Genomic DNA, 16,771 nt, shown 5'->3' with positions numbered 1-16,771 from the left:
GAGAAGCTTACTCATTTTATGCACGAATTAAGTATATTTTTGCGTGAATTCTTAAATTTAGCATGATTTGAAACCCTTTAGCAGGTTGGGTGCGAAACAGATGTGGTTTTAGGAGATGCACTACAGAATTTATTGATTTTATCAGGATTAATTCGTTTACAACTATGGATTATTCATTTAAATGTAGCTAAAATTCATAAGGATTAAGGCTTACTCTAATAAAACAATTAAAAACATATAATAAAACATCTAATAAAACCAAAAGAATTTGTTTTATGTTATTCAAAATATAGAAAATAAATAAAATATTCATCAATGTAGCATACTCTAAAACTCAATGTATCTAATAAAAATTCAAATTCAAGTATGATTATTATTCATCTTCACTGTCCTCCTCAATTACTTTGCCACAATTGCGCGAGTCGTGACGCACCCTAAGTCCACATTTCCGACACAACCTCTTTGATTTCTTGGCCTTCTGAAGTTCTTTCTCAGATGTTGACTTCAAACGCTTTCCACTACCTTTGGTTTTTACAGGATCAGGTGGATGAATAGTAATTTCAGTGGATAGTTTGGAACCGTAGAACATCTGAAAGATTCTTTCCTTTGAATTTGCAGAATTCAAAGACCGAGGCTCGTTTGCATTTGCCCATTTCTTAAGTTCAGCTATGAGCGAAGTAGATATTTCCTCATTCCCATCAGCGATTGCAATGCATCTAAATACCTCTGACATTAGCGGCTTATTGCTTGCTTGTGTTTGGCCATTTGAAATGAAATGTGCTCCAACATTCTGCCGCCACCTATCAAGAATGTACTTCTCAGGAATAGCTTTGAGACCAATGTTATGCATCACAACAAACATGTGTCTGCATACCAATCCTTTCTTCACAAATAATTTGCAAGAACAGATAAAGGTATCGGCTACCATATTATAAGCAACATTGGACACCCCATTGGATCGGTCATCCACTGCATACATATGGTCTTCGTGTGCTGTGTCCATGGATTTTATGCGACAACGGTTGAATGCCTCGCTGATCTCTATCTGCACATCCAAAAAAATCTTCGTGGTATAGGTGCGACTCGCATGCTGCTCTATGTGCGTGTGTGTCTTCAATTTAGGAGTGGTTGTCTGGTCAGTCATGCACAATTGTTTGTAGGAATGCCTCTGAGCCTGCATAGCACTTTCATAGTGGATGTAGAAAGAAGCCAAGTTAGAATTTCGATTCAAATATTTACGGAAAAAACTATTCTCACTTTCTGACATGGACGTAGTTCTGAAAAGTCCGCTCATCCTCAAATCACGGAAATATTGTGGAATCCAATACTTGCGCTTGGAGAACATGTCCGAAAACCACGAATTGTCTGCCAGACCATATTCATTTATGACCCCTAACCACTTTTCTTCAAACTCTCTAGGTTCGTCCAACTCCGACCAAGCCACTTCATATAATCTGCTTGTCAAATCAGCATTCTCCCGAAGTGATATTGGAAGCTTCAGTGCTACCTTCATCATTATGTGCCACATGCAGAATCTGTGTCTTGTATCAGGCATAACGTTTTCAACAGCAATTTTCAATGCCGGATCTTGGTCTATTATCAACATGGTTGGGCTGTGGCCCATGCAGTCGACAAATTGTTTCAAGATCCATGAGTATGAATGCACATCCTCCCTGGTTAGTAACCCGGCTGCAAATGTAACGCAACCACCATGGTTGTCCTTCCCGATGAATGGTACAAATATCATGCTGTATCTGCAAGATAAAATTTAATTAAAATTCAAACATAGAGTGATGTTCATATGGTATGCATAAGTATGTGTATTAAATAATATGTTAAAGCACGTACCGATTTGTAGTGTATGTTGCATCAAATGAAACAGAATATCTTATAGTTTTGTACACCAATGGCATCGCTCCAGAATATGCTCTTCACCTTCTGACATTCATCTAGCAGGTACTCAACCTTGAACTGGTCATCAAGATCACGATTAGTGATTAATCTGTCCAACAGCAACTGAGCATCGGAGCCATCAGGATAACTGTTCATTTGGTATGAATTTTTTTTGAAATCATTGCTTGTGCACCCCACATATTCATAGCCTCCAACCAATTCTTTGAATAGTCTAAATGCATGCATTGGGCCAATATTAACCTTAGCACATTTAAGCATAATCAGTTGATGTGAAGAATCGACCTTCCAATTGTATTTCATGAAATGGCGACAATCTTCAGAAATTAATTTGTGATTGTGAGCTTCATTGAAAACGCTAACAAAGTATTCACCGTTGTCCCGTCTTTTCATTATGACATTTGCTCTACAATCGCACCTGGTAGAGGGTTTACGTCGCCTCTTTCTAGTTTTTGATTGCGTCTCTGCATGCTCATCATTGGTACCCAGGTTAATTCCTTCCCTGATACAAACAAATGTTTGATATATTATCTGACCATATTTGCCTTTCCTGGTCGTGCCTTTGCGGACATCGAACCCACATGAATATCCATACAATCCATATAAGTCAAATGCCTCGTCTAAAGAACTGAACACTTGCCCTACATATGGCAGCCTGGAAACGTCATCAGCTATAGGCATATATGTTTGAGATTGGTTGTCTTGTCCTTGTTCATTCACAGCATCTGACATAAAAATTCATGTGATAATTCAAACTCCTACTCTTACATTCGCATAATCGACCAATATAATTTCTACTAACTTGGCAATTACACATAAAGTTAGAATCAGACATAGTGATATTGAAAGACACATTAACTAAATCACAAATCGTGCTTGATTAGACCAACCAATTTGGTTCTAACTTGGCACATAATATATTTCCACCCAACAATAATGCATGATGCCAGACATTGAAGTAGTGGAAAATCAAGCACGATACATACATACATCCCACGTTTTCAAACGAAAGAATATAGTTTTTGATTCAAACATAGAATATAGTTTTGGATTCCGAAATCGATCTATAACTAGCTACGAAACAACGGATTAATACAAAAAGTAATGGAAATTCGTCCAACTATTAGCAACAAAACAATTAAATGTTTATCTTTTAGTTATTCTGTAGTATAAAAAAATAGCATACCTTGATTCTCCATGTGAGGCTAGATTTGAAGTTTGATTATTCACGCTTAGTAAGGAATATCTATGGTGGCAGTCTTTGAAATTCACGCTTAGTTCATAATTTTTTTTTGGTTCTGATTGTATGTGTTCGTGTGATATTGTAAATAAAAAGATAACAAATCATCAATTGTGGATGAGTAATACAATCCCTTAAATTAAGGAATGTATTATAACCGATAATTGGCAAATTACTTTTGTATCCATCTATGTAATCAGCGAATATTTCATCATAATTATTTGGATCAAATCTAGCCGTGTATTTAATTTGATCCATTGGTTGTAAATGGTTCTTAATATATATTATAACTCTAGTACTTATTTTAGCCTAACCCTATATAATATATATATATATATATATATACATATACTTTATTGTACGTAATAAATAAATAAAAAAGTAAAGTATCTTTTTGATATCTGTCTTTCTTCGTTCAAAAGGGCCTTGCCCAACCTTTTTATCCTATTATTGGGTTCAACAAGGTTATTCTCTCATTTATTTCTATGATTTAGTCGCACCTCGATTATAGTTTATTTATTCAAGAATTTGAGTGTGACAAAAAAAATTTATACCTCTGTCACTTTATTTATATCATCATTAACTATAATTTGCAAATCAACATAGAACATCTTCAAGCAATAGATATCTATAAAATATTATTTCTAGTATTTCCCATTAATTTACCTTTGAAAGTTCATGTTAATTCTCATTTTGTCTGTTTTTTTAAAATCAAATACTCCCTCTATCCCACGAATCTTGACATGTTTGGTTTCGGCACAAAAATTACGGAGTTATAGATTAGTATTTTAAGTGTGTAGTTAATAAAATATAAAAATGATAAAGTAGGAGAGAATGTAATAAAAGTAATAAAGTATGAGAGAAAAGGTAATAAAAGTGATAAAGTAGGATAGAGAAGATAGTAATTATTATCTTATTTGAAAATGTGTCAAGATTCGTGGAACGGCCCAAAAAAGAAAATGTGTCAAGATTCGTGGGACGGGAGAGTATAAATTTGATTAGATTTTAGCAAAAAAATGAAACCAAAAACTGAATGCACACCCCTACATAGGATAGATAAATCAAACTGGAAAAAATCAAGCTTTTCAAGCTCACAGCCATAGAGGTGCCAATGATTTTCGAAAAAAATCAAGCTTTTCAAGCTCACAGCCATAGAGGTGCCAATGATTTTCGAACTTAAGAGCTTTACCCCAAAAAATACCCACTTTACACGACTAAGATGGTGTTCGGCTGAGCTTATAAGCTCCTCAAAACAGCTTATAAGCTGTTTAGGAGCTTATAAGTTCCTTCAAAATGTTTGGTAAAATAAGCTTCTAGACAGCTTATAAACTTCAAAAATAAGCTTCAAGAGCTTATAAGTTCTCCAAAATATTAGTTCATCTACTCCAACTTATTTTTTTATAATCTCATATGAAACAATCATTTTACAAATATTTTTCAATTATAATTTATTATTTTCTTCATATATCATTTAAGTTCATTTTTCTTCGATTTTCTCTCTCTAAAAAAATATTTTTTCTCTAGTAAAAAAATTCTCTCGCTCTTAAAAATTACACCTTATAAGCTCTTAAAACATCTTATAAGCTCCAAGAGCTTATAGGCTCTTTAAAATAAGGCAAAAGAACAAATGCACTGCATATCCTTTTAAGGACATTCGAGCGGTGAGACTCCTTTATGTAAAGAGTGGTCTCAAGAGTTCAATCCTCACCACCCATTCCCCTACTCAAAACAAACAAATGCACTGGCATGGAACACGATAATCAAACAGGAACACAAACAACTTACAACATTACAGTATCCACCTTCAGAGATGGAAAGCAACACGTGCACTTGTGAAAGGGCATAAATATAATACATATCCATCTAATAATTTTGTCCAAAATACTCTACAAACTTTTCACTAGGTTAGTATTCTAATATCAGACACCACAGTATACCTACAAATAACTCTGTCCACAATACTCTAATGGCTATAATGCTTTTCATTAAATTAGTACTCTAATTTCAAAACTAAATTGCATTTACAGCTGATACGCATACCTTAATGAAGCTTAGCTACATCATGACCATAGCAACTGCAGACGAAAGGATCAACAAAATAGTCGCAAACATCTAACCTGCAACGAATTTTGTCTTTGGATGAAATAAGTTAAATTTTATTTATCTAAATGCTAACTATTGTTTAAAGACATTCTGCTTCCAGCCATAAGAGTTTAAGGGGCAAACTGATGCCTAAGGACCAGTCCCCAAGCAAATATCTATATTCCAATATTTATCCTTTTTAATAAAAAATATCTAACTTCCAAGAGTTGGCAGAATACTACAATACAAAAATGCTCGCAGATACAGATAACCACATTCTCAAATATAATGATTTTACAGCAACATACCATTTCTAAGATGTCATGCTTCCTCAATTCCAGTAATTGTTCGATCCTGAAATATGTTTTTAACTTTTGACATCAGTCCAACAGTTCCGGTTTCTAATGATGAACAACCACCATTGTAATAGTCATGTAAACAAGAGTAGAAGGTCAAAATGCACAAAGTTACGAGCATGTGAACACACCCCAAGAGAAATGGAGAGAGCTGGCTACTTAAATGTGATGCATAGGCCAAACTTTATGTGGGAGCCATAACCTTTTTCAGTTATAAGTTCAAAGATTAACAGTGGTGGTGTAACATTATTGTCACATATCCAGTAAGTAGGAATTCTTATCAGCTTTCACAATTTGGTGTGTATATTTTTACAATTGCACTATTAATTTGAAAACAGATTAATAAACTCTGTTAATGTGAAGCTTCAAAGAAGTTGAGGATTACTTATTGAGCATGCAAATTTTCTACAATATAAAATACCACATATCCCTGAAAATTGCTCAAAATACATATTGTAAGCAACTAGCCAATCTTTTACTGAATTTCTTGGACTTCTCAAAACTCTTAAGAAAACATTAACGTACGACCAGTAAGATCGCTAATTTCGAAAATACTCTATTTCCAATCCATCACAAAGATCATAAATCAGTACAAGTAACAAGTATATCATAAAAAATTTAAGTCAAACCGCATCATAAATCGCCCTCTGATTGCGCCAAAATTCCAAGGTAGGCATCAGCAATCTCCCTGTAAGATTTTCAACATTACAAGATTGAGCTTCCATTTAGCTGATTGGGTAGGTTTAGAGCGCTTGAAGAAGCATCAAACAATAGCACCAACTAATTCATAAACCGTGAAGCTAAGATATGGACAAAAACGAAATAACTATTCTCATAGAGTAAAGGTGTAGAACGAGAACTGAACGGTAATATTATAAATGACAGAAATTAAAAGAAACTCCTCACCGAGGCCTACAGCAATAACTGTCCTAAACAATACTATAATTCCACATAAATGACTCTCACTATTATCAACCTATTAAATAGGTAAAAAGGAAACCCTAACCCTAAAAGCCCATGCTCATGGTACAAGCCTTTAGCCCAAAATACTTGACAGGAAAAACTAAGAATAAATAACTGAGTTAATTAAAAAGAAAAAAGAAAAGAAAACAGATGCCACGGTCTATCAATAGCCTGCCCCGGCACAACAGCCTTGTCCTCAAGGCCGAAGTATGGACCGGTAATTGGATGCCTCAACAGGCGCATGCTGGTGTAGTGCATTGAACCCGGGCTCCCCCAATTCATCACACACAAGGACGTTCAACGTCTTAGGTGGGCAGCGGTGAAGGGGTCCGAAAGTCAGACCGCAACGAAAGCAGGTACCAGCGGCAAGATGTTTTTGAATCTCTGATTGTGGCAGTTGGCGAAAGTTTTTGGCCTTGCTTAAAGGTAGTGAGGTGGCAGAAACCGTGGAGTCGGAAGAGTAGGTAGCTGTGGCTGTTAGTTGGCCGGCTGTGAGAGGGGTAACACGTAGGGGTACTAGGACGTTCAGCACGGCGCGCTGCGCTGACTGCAAAGGTGTAGTCAGTTAGAGCGTTGTCCTGTATCTGCTCTCGCACCGAACGCTTGAGACCACCGAGGAAATATCCTAAGCACTGGTCATCCGAAAGGGGAGGCAGCTGGGCCACGCGGCTTTCGAAAGCAGTGATGTAATCCTCCAGAGATCCTATTTGACGTAATAGAAACAAGGACTCGTAGGTGTTGAGCGTGGAGGCATCACCGAAACGCGCCAATAAGGCTTGGGTGAATTGTGGCCATGCCGGGTTGGGGTTACGACGCAGGAGTAGTTGTAACCAGGAAATAGGCTGCGCCAGACATGCCGATAACAGCAAGCTGCAGCTTCATGGCCGGGGGAATGCGATGGACGAGAAAATATTGGTTGGCTCGAGCAATCCAGCCCACGGGATCAGATCCATCGAACCCGGGTAAGTCAGATTTTTGAATCAGAATAGTGGTGGGGTTGGTGTTGTCGGGAACGAACGGCTGTTTCACAGTGAAAGAGTCGCCGGGGTCGTCTGGAACGAAGGATTGTTTTCCAGTGGAAGAGACGGCGGCCAAGATGCTACAAGTTGAGTTTCCACGGCAGAACGGTTAGCGTCGACTGCTTTGGAAAGGGAGATCAGCGATGTCTGCAACTCTAACACCACCTTCTCTAAATAATCTAGTCGAGACTCGGTGCTGCGCGTCATAGCAACCATGGCAGATCGGACCAATTGATAGAGTAAAGGTGGAGAACGAGAACTGAACGATAATATTATAAATGACAGAAATTAAAAGAAACTCCTCACCGAGGCCTACAGCAATAGTTGTCCTAGACAATACTATAATTCCACATAAACGACTCTCCTTATTATCAGCCTATTAAATAGGTAAAAAGAAAACCCTAACCCTACAAGCCCAAGCTCATGTTACAAGCCTTTAGCCCAAAATACTTGACAGGAAAAACTAAGAATAAATAACCGACTTAATTAAAAAGAAGGGCTAATAGCCGCTAAATCCTATAACTATTTTCGTTTTCGCGTCTTCCATCGATTTCAGAAATTCTGCCTCAGTATATCACAACTAATCCTCCAGTCGCGATTTGCATCCGACGAAATTTTCCGGCAACATAACTTAATCTACGTGGCATTTTATTTGCTGACAAGGGTGATTATCATCTACATGGCAATTACCTGTGTAATTTTTTTTATTAAATGACGTGTAGTGAAACAACGTCGTTTTCAAGTTTCGCCCACCTCTCTCTCAAGCTCCGCCGGCTGGAAGGCCACCGCCCTCGTTCCCCTCTCACAGACCCTCATCCGCCGACATCTGCTCTCAAAACTCCCATCCGCGGACATATCCGCCTCACCATTCCCCAATCCAACCCCACTTCACTGTGCGCCGCCGCCACCTCTCTCTCAAGCTCCGCTGGCGAAGTCACTGCTCGCCGGCCGGAACCCTAATTTAGCAGATCTCATCTATCTCTCTGTTCTCCTCCCTCCGATATGGGTTGACGCCGCCCCACGCAGCACCGTCTCCTTCCCTGGCCACGGCGGAGACCCCACTTCCTCCCTCTCATCTATCTCTCTGTTCCCCATTCCAACCCCAGAACCCTAATTCAACAAAACGACGTCGTTTTGTGACTAATAATTTCAAAGAAACGTAAGGCAAAACGACGTCATTTTGCCTATCGGAATTCTATGCCACGTAGATTAGTCCGGCTGCCAAGTCATCTTCAATTTTGTCGGAATACTTCGCATGATGCAAATCGCGACTCCTTAATTAGTTGTGATATACTAAGGCAGAATTTCTGAGAACGATGAAAAATGCGAAAACGAAAATAGTTATAGGATTTAGCGGCTATTAGCCCTAAAAAGAAAAAGAAAAGAAAACAAATGCCACGGTCTATCATATTCCCACTGATAGTAGAGGTCTATGACGACTCAAAATGTGGAAGATATACTTACCTGATCGAGATCTGTTGATACTACAAGACTTAGGTGACGCACTCCAGCCCTTTTCCTTTTCCCTCTCAGGAGTTTCCTAAAGGTAGATTAAAACAAATGGTTTACTTTGGTGTAACAGAAACGAAGTACAACAAATTCAGGCATATACCAAAAACAGAAGAGTTATGTTGAGTAGACGAGATTGAGATCCATTAGAAGTTACAAACATGGACTACATATCCACTCCAAAACAAAACTAGGCAAAGAGAGAAAGGTCATGTAGCTAGTATTTAGTCTCTAGTGATATCTGATACAAGCAAATGCCTAGAACTTTAACCCAAAAAGCTACCTCAATTTTGATTATATACAAACATTAAGGAATGCTCCTAGACGTTATCAAAGATTTCTTCTCTTACTTTCTAACAAAATAGACCAACATATAGTGGGAACAACATCTTTCCATAAGCATTATACCAAAATAGTGCTTTAGAGCCAATTAAACCAATCTTTTTAGGTCATGTATAAACAAGTCATTCCAATGTTCTTAATAGAATACAGATTTCTATATCTTATATCAGCTACCTCAATAATACATTCTGACTTCAAATCAAAGTGGCATGATTATACATTAACTTATAAGTTTGAAATAAAACTCTATGAAGGTAAAATTTGTTCCACATAAAAAAGCTGCCTCAGATGGGAATTCAAAAGGCTCAATAGGACTTTACCATCTAAACCAATTGACAAAAATCAAAACTAGGTGAAGCAAATCGAGATGCTGCCTTAAGAGAGATGTACTGAAAGCTGATACAAAAATATTATTTTGTTTGTATCATGCCAGACACATGAACAAGAGGTTGTCAGGATGTAGCATGAGGAATTAAATCGCTAGAAATGGTGGTGGATTAGTACTTTAAGCCCACACATATTTCAGGTGTTGCACTTACCTTGGAAGAAATCTTATTCTCTCTCCGTCCCTGAAACATCTTCCTTTATCGTCCGTCCCCAAAACATCTTCTTAGTCCATTTTGGGAAATAATTCCACTAACTATTACCCTTACAATTCTCAAATATTTACACCAATTGCCACTTTTCATTTTAATTGGTCCATTAGTCACTATCGTCACTTTTTATATCATTACTTTTTCTAATTTGTGGGGCCCCTTCTCCACTCATCAAATAAACAATAAAACAACTAACTTTTATTAAAACTCGTGCCGCCTCTCCTTAAGAAGATGTTTTAGGGACGGAGGGAGTAAAATTGAAAGTAAGAAGAAGAATGTAGCTGCATCCAGTGTAAAACTCAAGGAAGAATTTGAAAAGAACGAAACCAAAAGATAAGAAAACAACTTGCCTGAGAACCTATAGAGCTTGGAGAGGAACCTGCCCCAAGCACCAACGCAAGCACTGATCACGAAGAAACTTTCCTGCCCTAGCAGAAAATCTGCCGACTCAACTAAGGGGGTGTTTGGCTCAGCTTAAGCTAAAAATAGCTTATAAGTTGTTTAGGAGCTTACAAGCTCTTGAGAAGTGTTTGGTAAAATAAGCTTTTAAAATAGATTATAAGTTGTACACAGTACAAATAAGCTCCAACAACTTATAAGCTCCCTAAAACCTCAACCCCAACTTATTTTTTCATTATCTTATAAACAATCATTTTATAAAAATAACCCTATAGTTTGTTATTTCCATCATATACCCTTCCAATTTATCTCTTTTCAAATTTCTCTCTCTAATTAGGATTTTCTCTCACTAACTCACAATTCTCTCTCTAGCTTATAAGCTCAATCATCCGAACACTATGACAACTTATATGCTCTTGAAACATTACATCTTATAAGCTCTTGAAACATCTCATAAGTTATTGGAGCTTATAAGCTTTCAAAAATTAAACTTTAGCCAAAACACCCTCTAAGATAACTTTTCTGATGACCTAAATGACTAAACCCTACTACTTAAATAACAAAACATGCTAGAGCTCTGGAATAACTTAATCATCTAAGGAAATAAAAGATAACTACAGATTTGAAGTAAGCAGAGTTATCGGGAACGGAATCCATCAGATTCAATAGAAAGATGAAAAAGAAAGAACGATTGGAAATAAATATATAGAAAAAACACAAACACCAGAATGTATTATCTAATGGCTAATGCTTTACCAGACTGTATTAATTCCAGGAGTAGCATCTAGAACACAGAATGAGGAAGCTTTATCTAAAACCTTTCTCTTTCCATTTCTCTTCACTTCAGTAACTAATCCATAAATATGCATTTTCAAAGTCAATCATGAAATAGACTAATAGTAACATGCATGAATTATTAGGATATAGTAAGCACTGTATAATTATGTTGGACTTTTTGGCTGGAAAGAATAGGAGAATATGTGAAGATAAGGTCAATCTCTAGATTAATGTGGGGGAGGTTGAATATGGAAGTTGCGACATGGGTGTTATTTTGAAGACAAGAAAATTTAAGGATTCTTATGTAAATTATTTTAGGGGCTTGGATGTAATGCTCTGTACAACAGGTTCCACAAGAAGCAAATTAGGCACTCGTGATGTAATTCTGATTCTTCTGCTGATCTGCTCTATTGATAAAAGTTATGTTTCTAATTAAAAGAATAATAATATTAATAACCATGAGTACTGGGAGAAATTGTAACAGAGACGCCAACCTTACTAACAGGCACGGATTTTTGCCTGGTCACCATGTCCAATGCCTTAGCCTTCTCTGACAAACTACTTTTTCTAGTTATTGCAGTATCCCTTGGATTGTCTTCGGCAGCTAGAGTATGATGCGACTTTGTTGAAGTAGCAGGTGTAGAAGGTAGCCCTATTGCTTTATTTTTGGCCTTATGGGTTTTACATCTAGTTTTAATCACTCTGATGCCCTTGTCCTGGTTACAAGTTTCAGGAATTTGATCAAACCAATGTTTTCAGAAGCAGTGTCTCCAAACGAAATTCTATTGAATCTGCAATTCTGTACAGACCACTAACCTCAGAATTCCGGTTGTTTCTGCTTACTGGTTCTTGATCAACGACTAGCTCTAATTCTGCTTTTCCAGAGCCAATTGATGAAATAGAGGTCAACCTGATCTTCTCACAATCTGCTATTCCAACTGATCTTTGATTGTTCATCTCTTTCATTCTAAACTTTCTTATTGAACGTGTCATCGCTCTTAATTCAGTATGACTTACCGATGAGCTCATATTCCAATCAGAATTAGTCTTTGTTTGTTCGTCATCCATCTTCCTCGAGTTATGAGCTCCCTGCTTTGACTTCTTATTAAGTAAATGACATGCAAACCGTGTTCCACCACTATCACTGAGTTGAGAATAGTCTGGATTCACAGACAGTTCCGGATCAGTATGGCCTTCTTCAACACAGGTGTCCCCACTATATGATTCCTTCTTAACACCACTTACACTATATTTTTGAGGCAATGGAACAGCCAAAGATTTAGCTCGTTTGCTTTTCTGCCAACCCTTGGCTTCAATTTTTCCTTGTGACCCAAAATCCTTTTCATGACTATCTAAATGTGGCTGTGCACCTCCCATTGCTGAACAATAAGTGGCAGAAAACAGCAAGGAAAAAAATTTAAACAGGAACAAATAATATTTCATCACTGAACTATGGTGTATGCATCTATTTTTTTTCCAGTTACAACACACTAACCAGTTTTTGTAAATTTTAAAAAATATACCCACTAAAGGTGCTGCAGATAAAACTTTTAGCTGGTACCACAGTTCGACCACTCGCATGAATTATACAGGGTCATTGAGCCTGTGTTTTCAAACAAATTGATTGATATGTCATGTGAAAATTTAATTAGAACTAGAAATATTTACTTCTACGCACACAAAAACTTGTTAACTTTTGTTATTTGGACTATCTTGTCAACTGATTTAGATGCAAAAGAAAAACATGCCCTCGAAATTTCATGTGTGCAGTCACGGTGGAATTATAGCAGAAATGGTGGCCATGTGGCATCTTGCCAAAATTGCAAAATTGGTAGTCAAGTTACTGTTGAGAAGTTCGTATACATAGGTCCAGTTTTTCCTAAGATCAAATATAAAACTTCTCTGCAATTTACAAAGCACTCAAAAGGATTAAGCTGATGAACGTACATCCAGGTTTCTGAGAGAGCTGCTCAAGAAGTTTGTCAGTCGCAATGTCCTTGGAGGGAGGCTCTTTACCCACAAACTTTTCAGCATACTCCTTCCAGTATAGTGGAAACCCAAAAACAAAATGGTTAAAAACCTGTAAAGTATTGAATGATGAATGATCAACAACTTATGTTTTTACACAACCAAAATGCTCATCTAATAATAAGAGCACCAAAATATGAATGCTTTAGAGGTTTAAACACATTCCAACATGAAAATATAGGATATAAAACTGAATAATTAAATTCTATCTTGAGCTTTCAGTATTTCACATGTGATGCTACAACAGCTATAGCTGCAAAGTAATGTTCTCTGAATTCACATTAATAACAAAAGCTTCATCCTTGCTTGTACTGCATCTCAAGGGGAAAGCAGCTGAATTTTCTTATGTATAAGTTTTTCCCGACAACAAGGATGTTGATTTCCACTGGATTTCTCCAAATTAACCTTGCATTAACTATATTATTTTTTTTTGCTGGATACCTAAATTTTTAATGACTGTGTGACGGTGGTCTCGAACCTAACCTAAGACATTAACCACTCTACCACTAGGCCAACACACGCACACCACATTAACCATATTATTACACTACCATCCTTAACATATCATGCAAGTTTCGATGAACTATGATTTTGAGAAATCAGTGGAACTTTATCTCACTTTTTTCATAACATTTTTTTTTGTTGAGTATCTCTAATAGAGTCAAGGGTAATGAATTGATTATGTTGGGATAATATACATATTTTATTGATGAAAACATGACACTGAATCTCTGTCCTGCATGAAGCCCAATCACTTACTAATTCTCGTCATAGTCCCAATCTCTATGATGCTTTCCATGTATAATAAATAAATAATACAAGCCATCCTACAATAAGCTAACTAAATAATAACTATAAATTAATTAATCAATCAAACAATTTGATTGACATTTTTTCCACATACATCTCGCAGGACTCCACAACAAGACACAATACCTTCTCTCGTGTATCTAGGCATGTCTCCATCGGTGACGCTTGCATATATCAACAAAGCTAGTGGCAAGTTGGACCAAATTGATAGACTTACCGGTAATGAAATGACTTTTTTGGGGGAAAATTTTATATTTTATTGGCGAACAAAACGAAACAAAAACAAGTAAATGAAAAGAACAAGAAAATAACATGACATCTCAGTCTCCCGTTTGCCCCCATTTTACCTGCCAACATGAAGCTGATTCACATGGTAAGTCTCCCCATGAACCCAACATTAAAAACAAAATAAGGTAACTGATGCAGGCAGAAGCATAAAGAAAAGAAGCAAATGTTGTTGATTACTTCTTTCTGAGAATACCCAGAATACACACAAGAAGAAAAGCAAAACTTTGCTGGTTCCAACGGATACCAGATTAATGAAGAAGGCAACAATTTTTGTTTTACTTCAAGCACCCCCAAATAACAATAATAGATCTATCTATCAATAAAATGAGAAACTTGGAAAACAAGAAACATAAATCCTGATTCTCATAAAATTCTAACAAATAACTACATAATCTACATAGAATAAAACGACCGAATCAAATACTAAACATAATTAATTCTTAAAATCAATTTAATCTTAATATAGACCTCATTGATTTATCCATCATTCATCCGAGGGCCTAAATGATTCTCCCTCAAATCAGAAGTCATAAGAGCACGCCAAAAACAATTTGTCAAAAGATAGAAAAAAAAAAAAAAACTATGTCAGAACAAGCCTACTATAAGTTTGTCAAAAGATAGAAAGAAAAAAAAAAAAGAACTATGTCAACTGACATAGGATAAGTGGAAACCAGATAACAATCATTATGTACATAATACAACAATGATGCCTCTCAAAGGACATGGAAAGCAAGCTTGGGCACTTACGTCAGATGGAAACCCATGTTCCAATGTGCGAGCTTTGTTTATGAAGCCCTTCAGTATGACACATATCCCATCTGTGGTTTCAATAGTGAAAGCATCATAACGTTTGAGGATTGGCGCTGATGTAAACTCTCGCATGGCTTGTTTCCTATAACACAAAATTAGATGGAATTCTTAAGAGATTAAATTACATTAATCATCAATTTATTAAGAAAGCAAAGTTGGAGAAAATTTGCATAAAATGGTAAATTTCCACAAAATACCATTATTAGATTATGTGGGGCGAAATCCACAAGTATTTTCCACAAGCAAAGCTTGTTTCACGCTGAAATCCAAAGAACAATAAAGCCCATTTGGCCATTTCATGAAACTCAACAATTCTAAGCTAGTCTTTTCCCACATTAGATAGAAATACATCTCATTTAATTTAGAATTACATACTTCCAGGTCATAAGCAATTAGGTAAAGATTGATGAATAGGCAATCTATTGTCACTTTTCAGGGACTCAAAGATTCACACGATAGAAGCTCCCATACTTATACCCTGGCAAATATATTTCATAGAAAAGCAACCCAAGCAAGCAATGTTGAACAGAGCCTTTTAAGTATTCAGCAAGCTTGATCATTATTTTGTTGTTTCAACTTAAATACGTTTTTTTTAATATATAAACCACAGAGTTTCAACTCGTTGATACTTAAGATTCAAATGCAACTGTTAGAAATGTTTCGGAAGAACACAGGGCGGAGGGAAGTAGAATTCAGGATTAAGTAAAAGCAATTGAAATCTGTTCTTCTGTTTTTCCCACCACAAACCAACTATTTTCAAGGTAGAAATTAAAGCATTTCAAAAGCCTATATTTTTTTATGGGTAAATACATTTATAACAAAAAAACTTAAGTACAAGATATAGGTTATACCCTAGTGACTACAACTCAACTAGAGCGAATGAAGGGAAAACCCCATGATAATAGAGCAACAACATAACGAAGGTAGTGTTGCAGAGTGCAAAAATAAGCAGCATACCCCCGGTCGGTAAGCCCTGCAACGCCGAGTCGTCTTCCTTGGACGTCATTTTCAGCATTAACCAACCACCAATCCGCCAAACGCACCTTCAATTGTCCAGGGGGAGAGACAGAGAGAGAGTATGAACAACATATAACAACAAAAACGGTAAAAAAAAAAAATAAATAAATAGAGGAACTCAGAAGAAATGCTTACTGTCTGTTGAAAGTGGGATTTCTGAAAGTTACCCGTGTTCGCACGATGATCTGGAGCTGAAGTTGATGGAGATGCCATTCCTTCACACCAATCAATCAAGGTTCAAACCTGTTAAGCTCATTCAGACACCACCGCTAGAAAGCCAGTATCAAAAGGAAACGAAAAGAAAAATAAAGCCAGAAATATATATTTCCCAGATAAAATGAGATTTTTGTGACGTTTGATTTAAGTGTTATGTTTTTGTTGAGCTATTTTTGTGAAAACTGTCATTTGTGGTAATTTAAATTTCCTAACCTAAAATAGAATAGGGAAAAGATAAATAGTCAAATCCACCTCTAATAAATGATACATTTTCCACTACTTTGGTTCAACTAAATTTCTAAGGCTATTTTTATCAGCAACCACCTAGTCACTCAATTATCTAATCATCTTTAATATTTAATTAATTTATCAGCAACCACTCAATCACGTCTAATTTTATTAATTTAT

General features: G+C 36.5%; 1 protein-coding gene across 9 annotated transcripts; it reads right to left on the bottom strand.

Moving 5' to 3' along the window:
• Positions 1–253: 253 nt before the first annotated feature.
• On the bottom strand, positions 254–16,506 carry LOC130992938 (kinetochore-associated protein KNL-2 homolog). Of its 9 annotated transcripts, none has more exons than XR_009091497.1 (13): positions 16,283–16,506; positions 16,088–16,173; positions 15,068–15,212; positions 13,142–13,274; positions 12,011–12,573; positions 11,689–11,910; positions 9,036–9,111; positions 6,219–6,277; positions 5,542–5,587; positions 5,192–5,268; positions 1,849–2,636; positions 926–1,754; positions 254–800 (listed from the first exon to the last, which is right to left on the bottom strand). XR_009091497.1 is itself a non-coding variant. In XM_057917670.1 (10 exons), exons 1-9 carry the CDS (start codon positions 16,358–16,360, stop codon positions 5,555–5,557), a joined length of 1,395 nt encoding a protein of 464 aa, XP_057773653.1. In that variant the 5' UTR covers positions 16,361–16,506; the 3' UTR covers positions 4,982–5,268; positions 5,542–5,554. The 9 variants fall into 9 exon arrangements, 3 of the variants coding, with proteins under 3 accessions (XP_057773651.1, XP_057773652.1, XP_057773653.1); XR_009091499.1 differs by having other exon boundaries at positions 254–1,184; positions 1,258–1,754; XR_009091498.1 differs by having other exon boundaries at positions 254–1,174; positions 1,258–1,754.
• Between the last annotated feature and the right edge of the window lie 265 nt (positions 16,507–16,771).

Source organism: Salvia miltiorrhiza, chromosome 7 (genome assembly GCF_028751815.1).
Source record: "Salvia miltiorrhiza cultivar Shanhuang (shh) chromosome 7, IMPLAD_Smil_shh, whole genome shotgun sequence".
NCBI lineage: Eukaryota > Viridiplantae > Streptophyta > Magnoliopsida > Lamiales > Lamiaceae > Salvia > Salvia miltiorrhiza.
The sequence above is the reverse complement of the archived record's forward strand: the minus strand, read 5'-3'. Positions and strand labels throughout refer to the sequence as shown.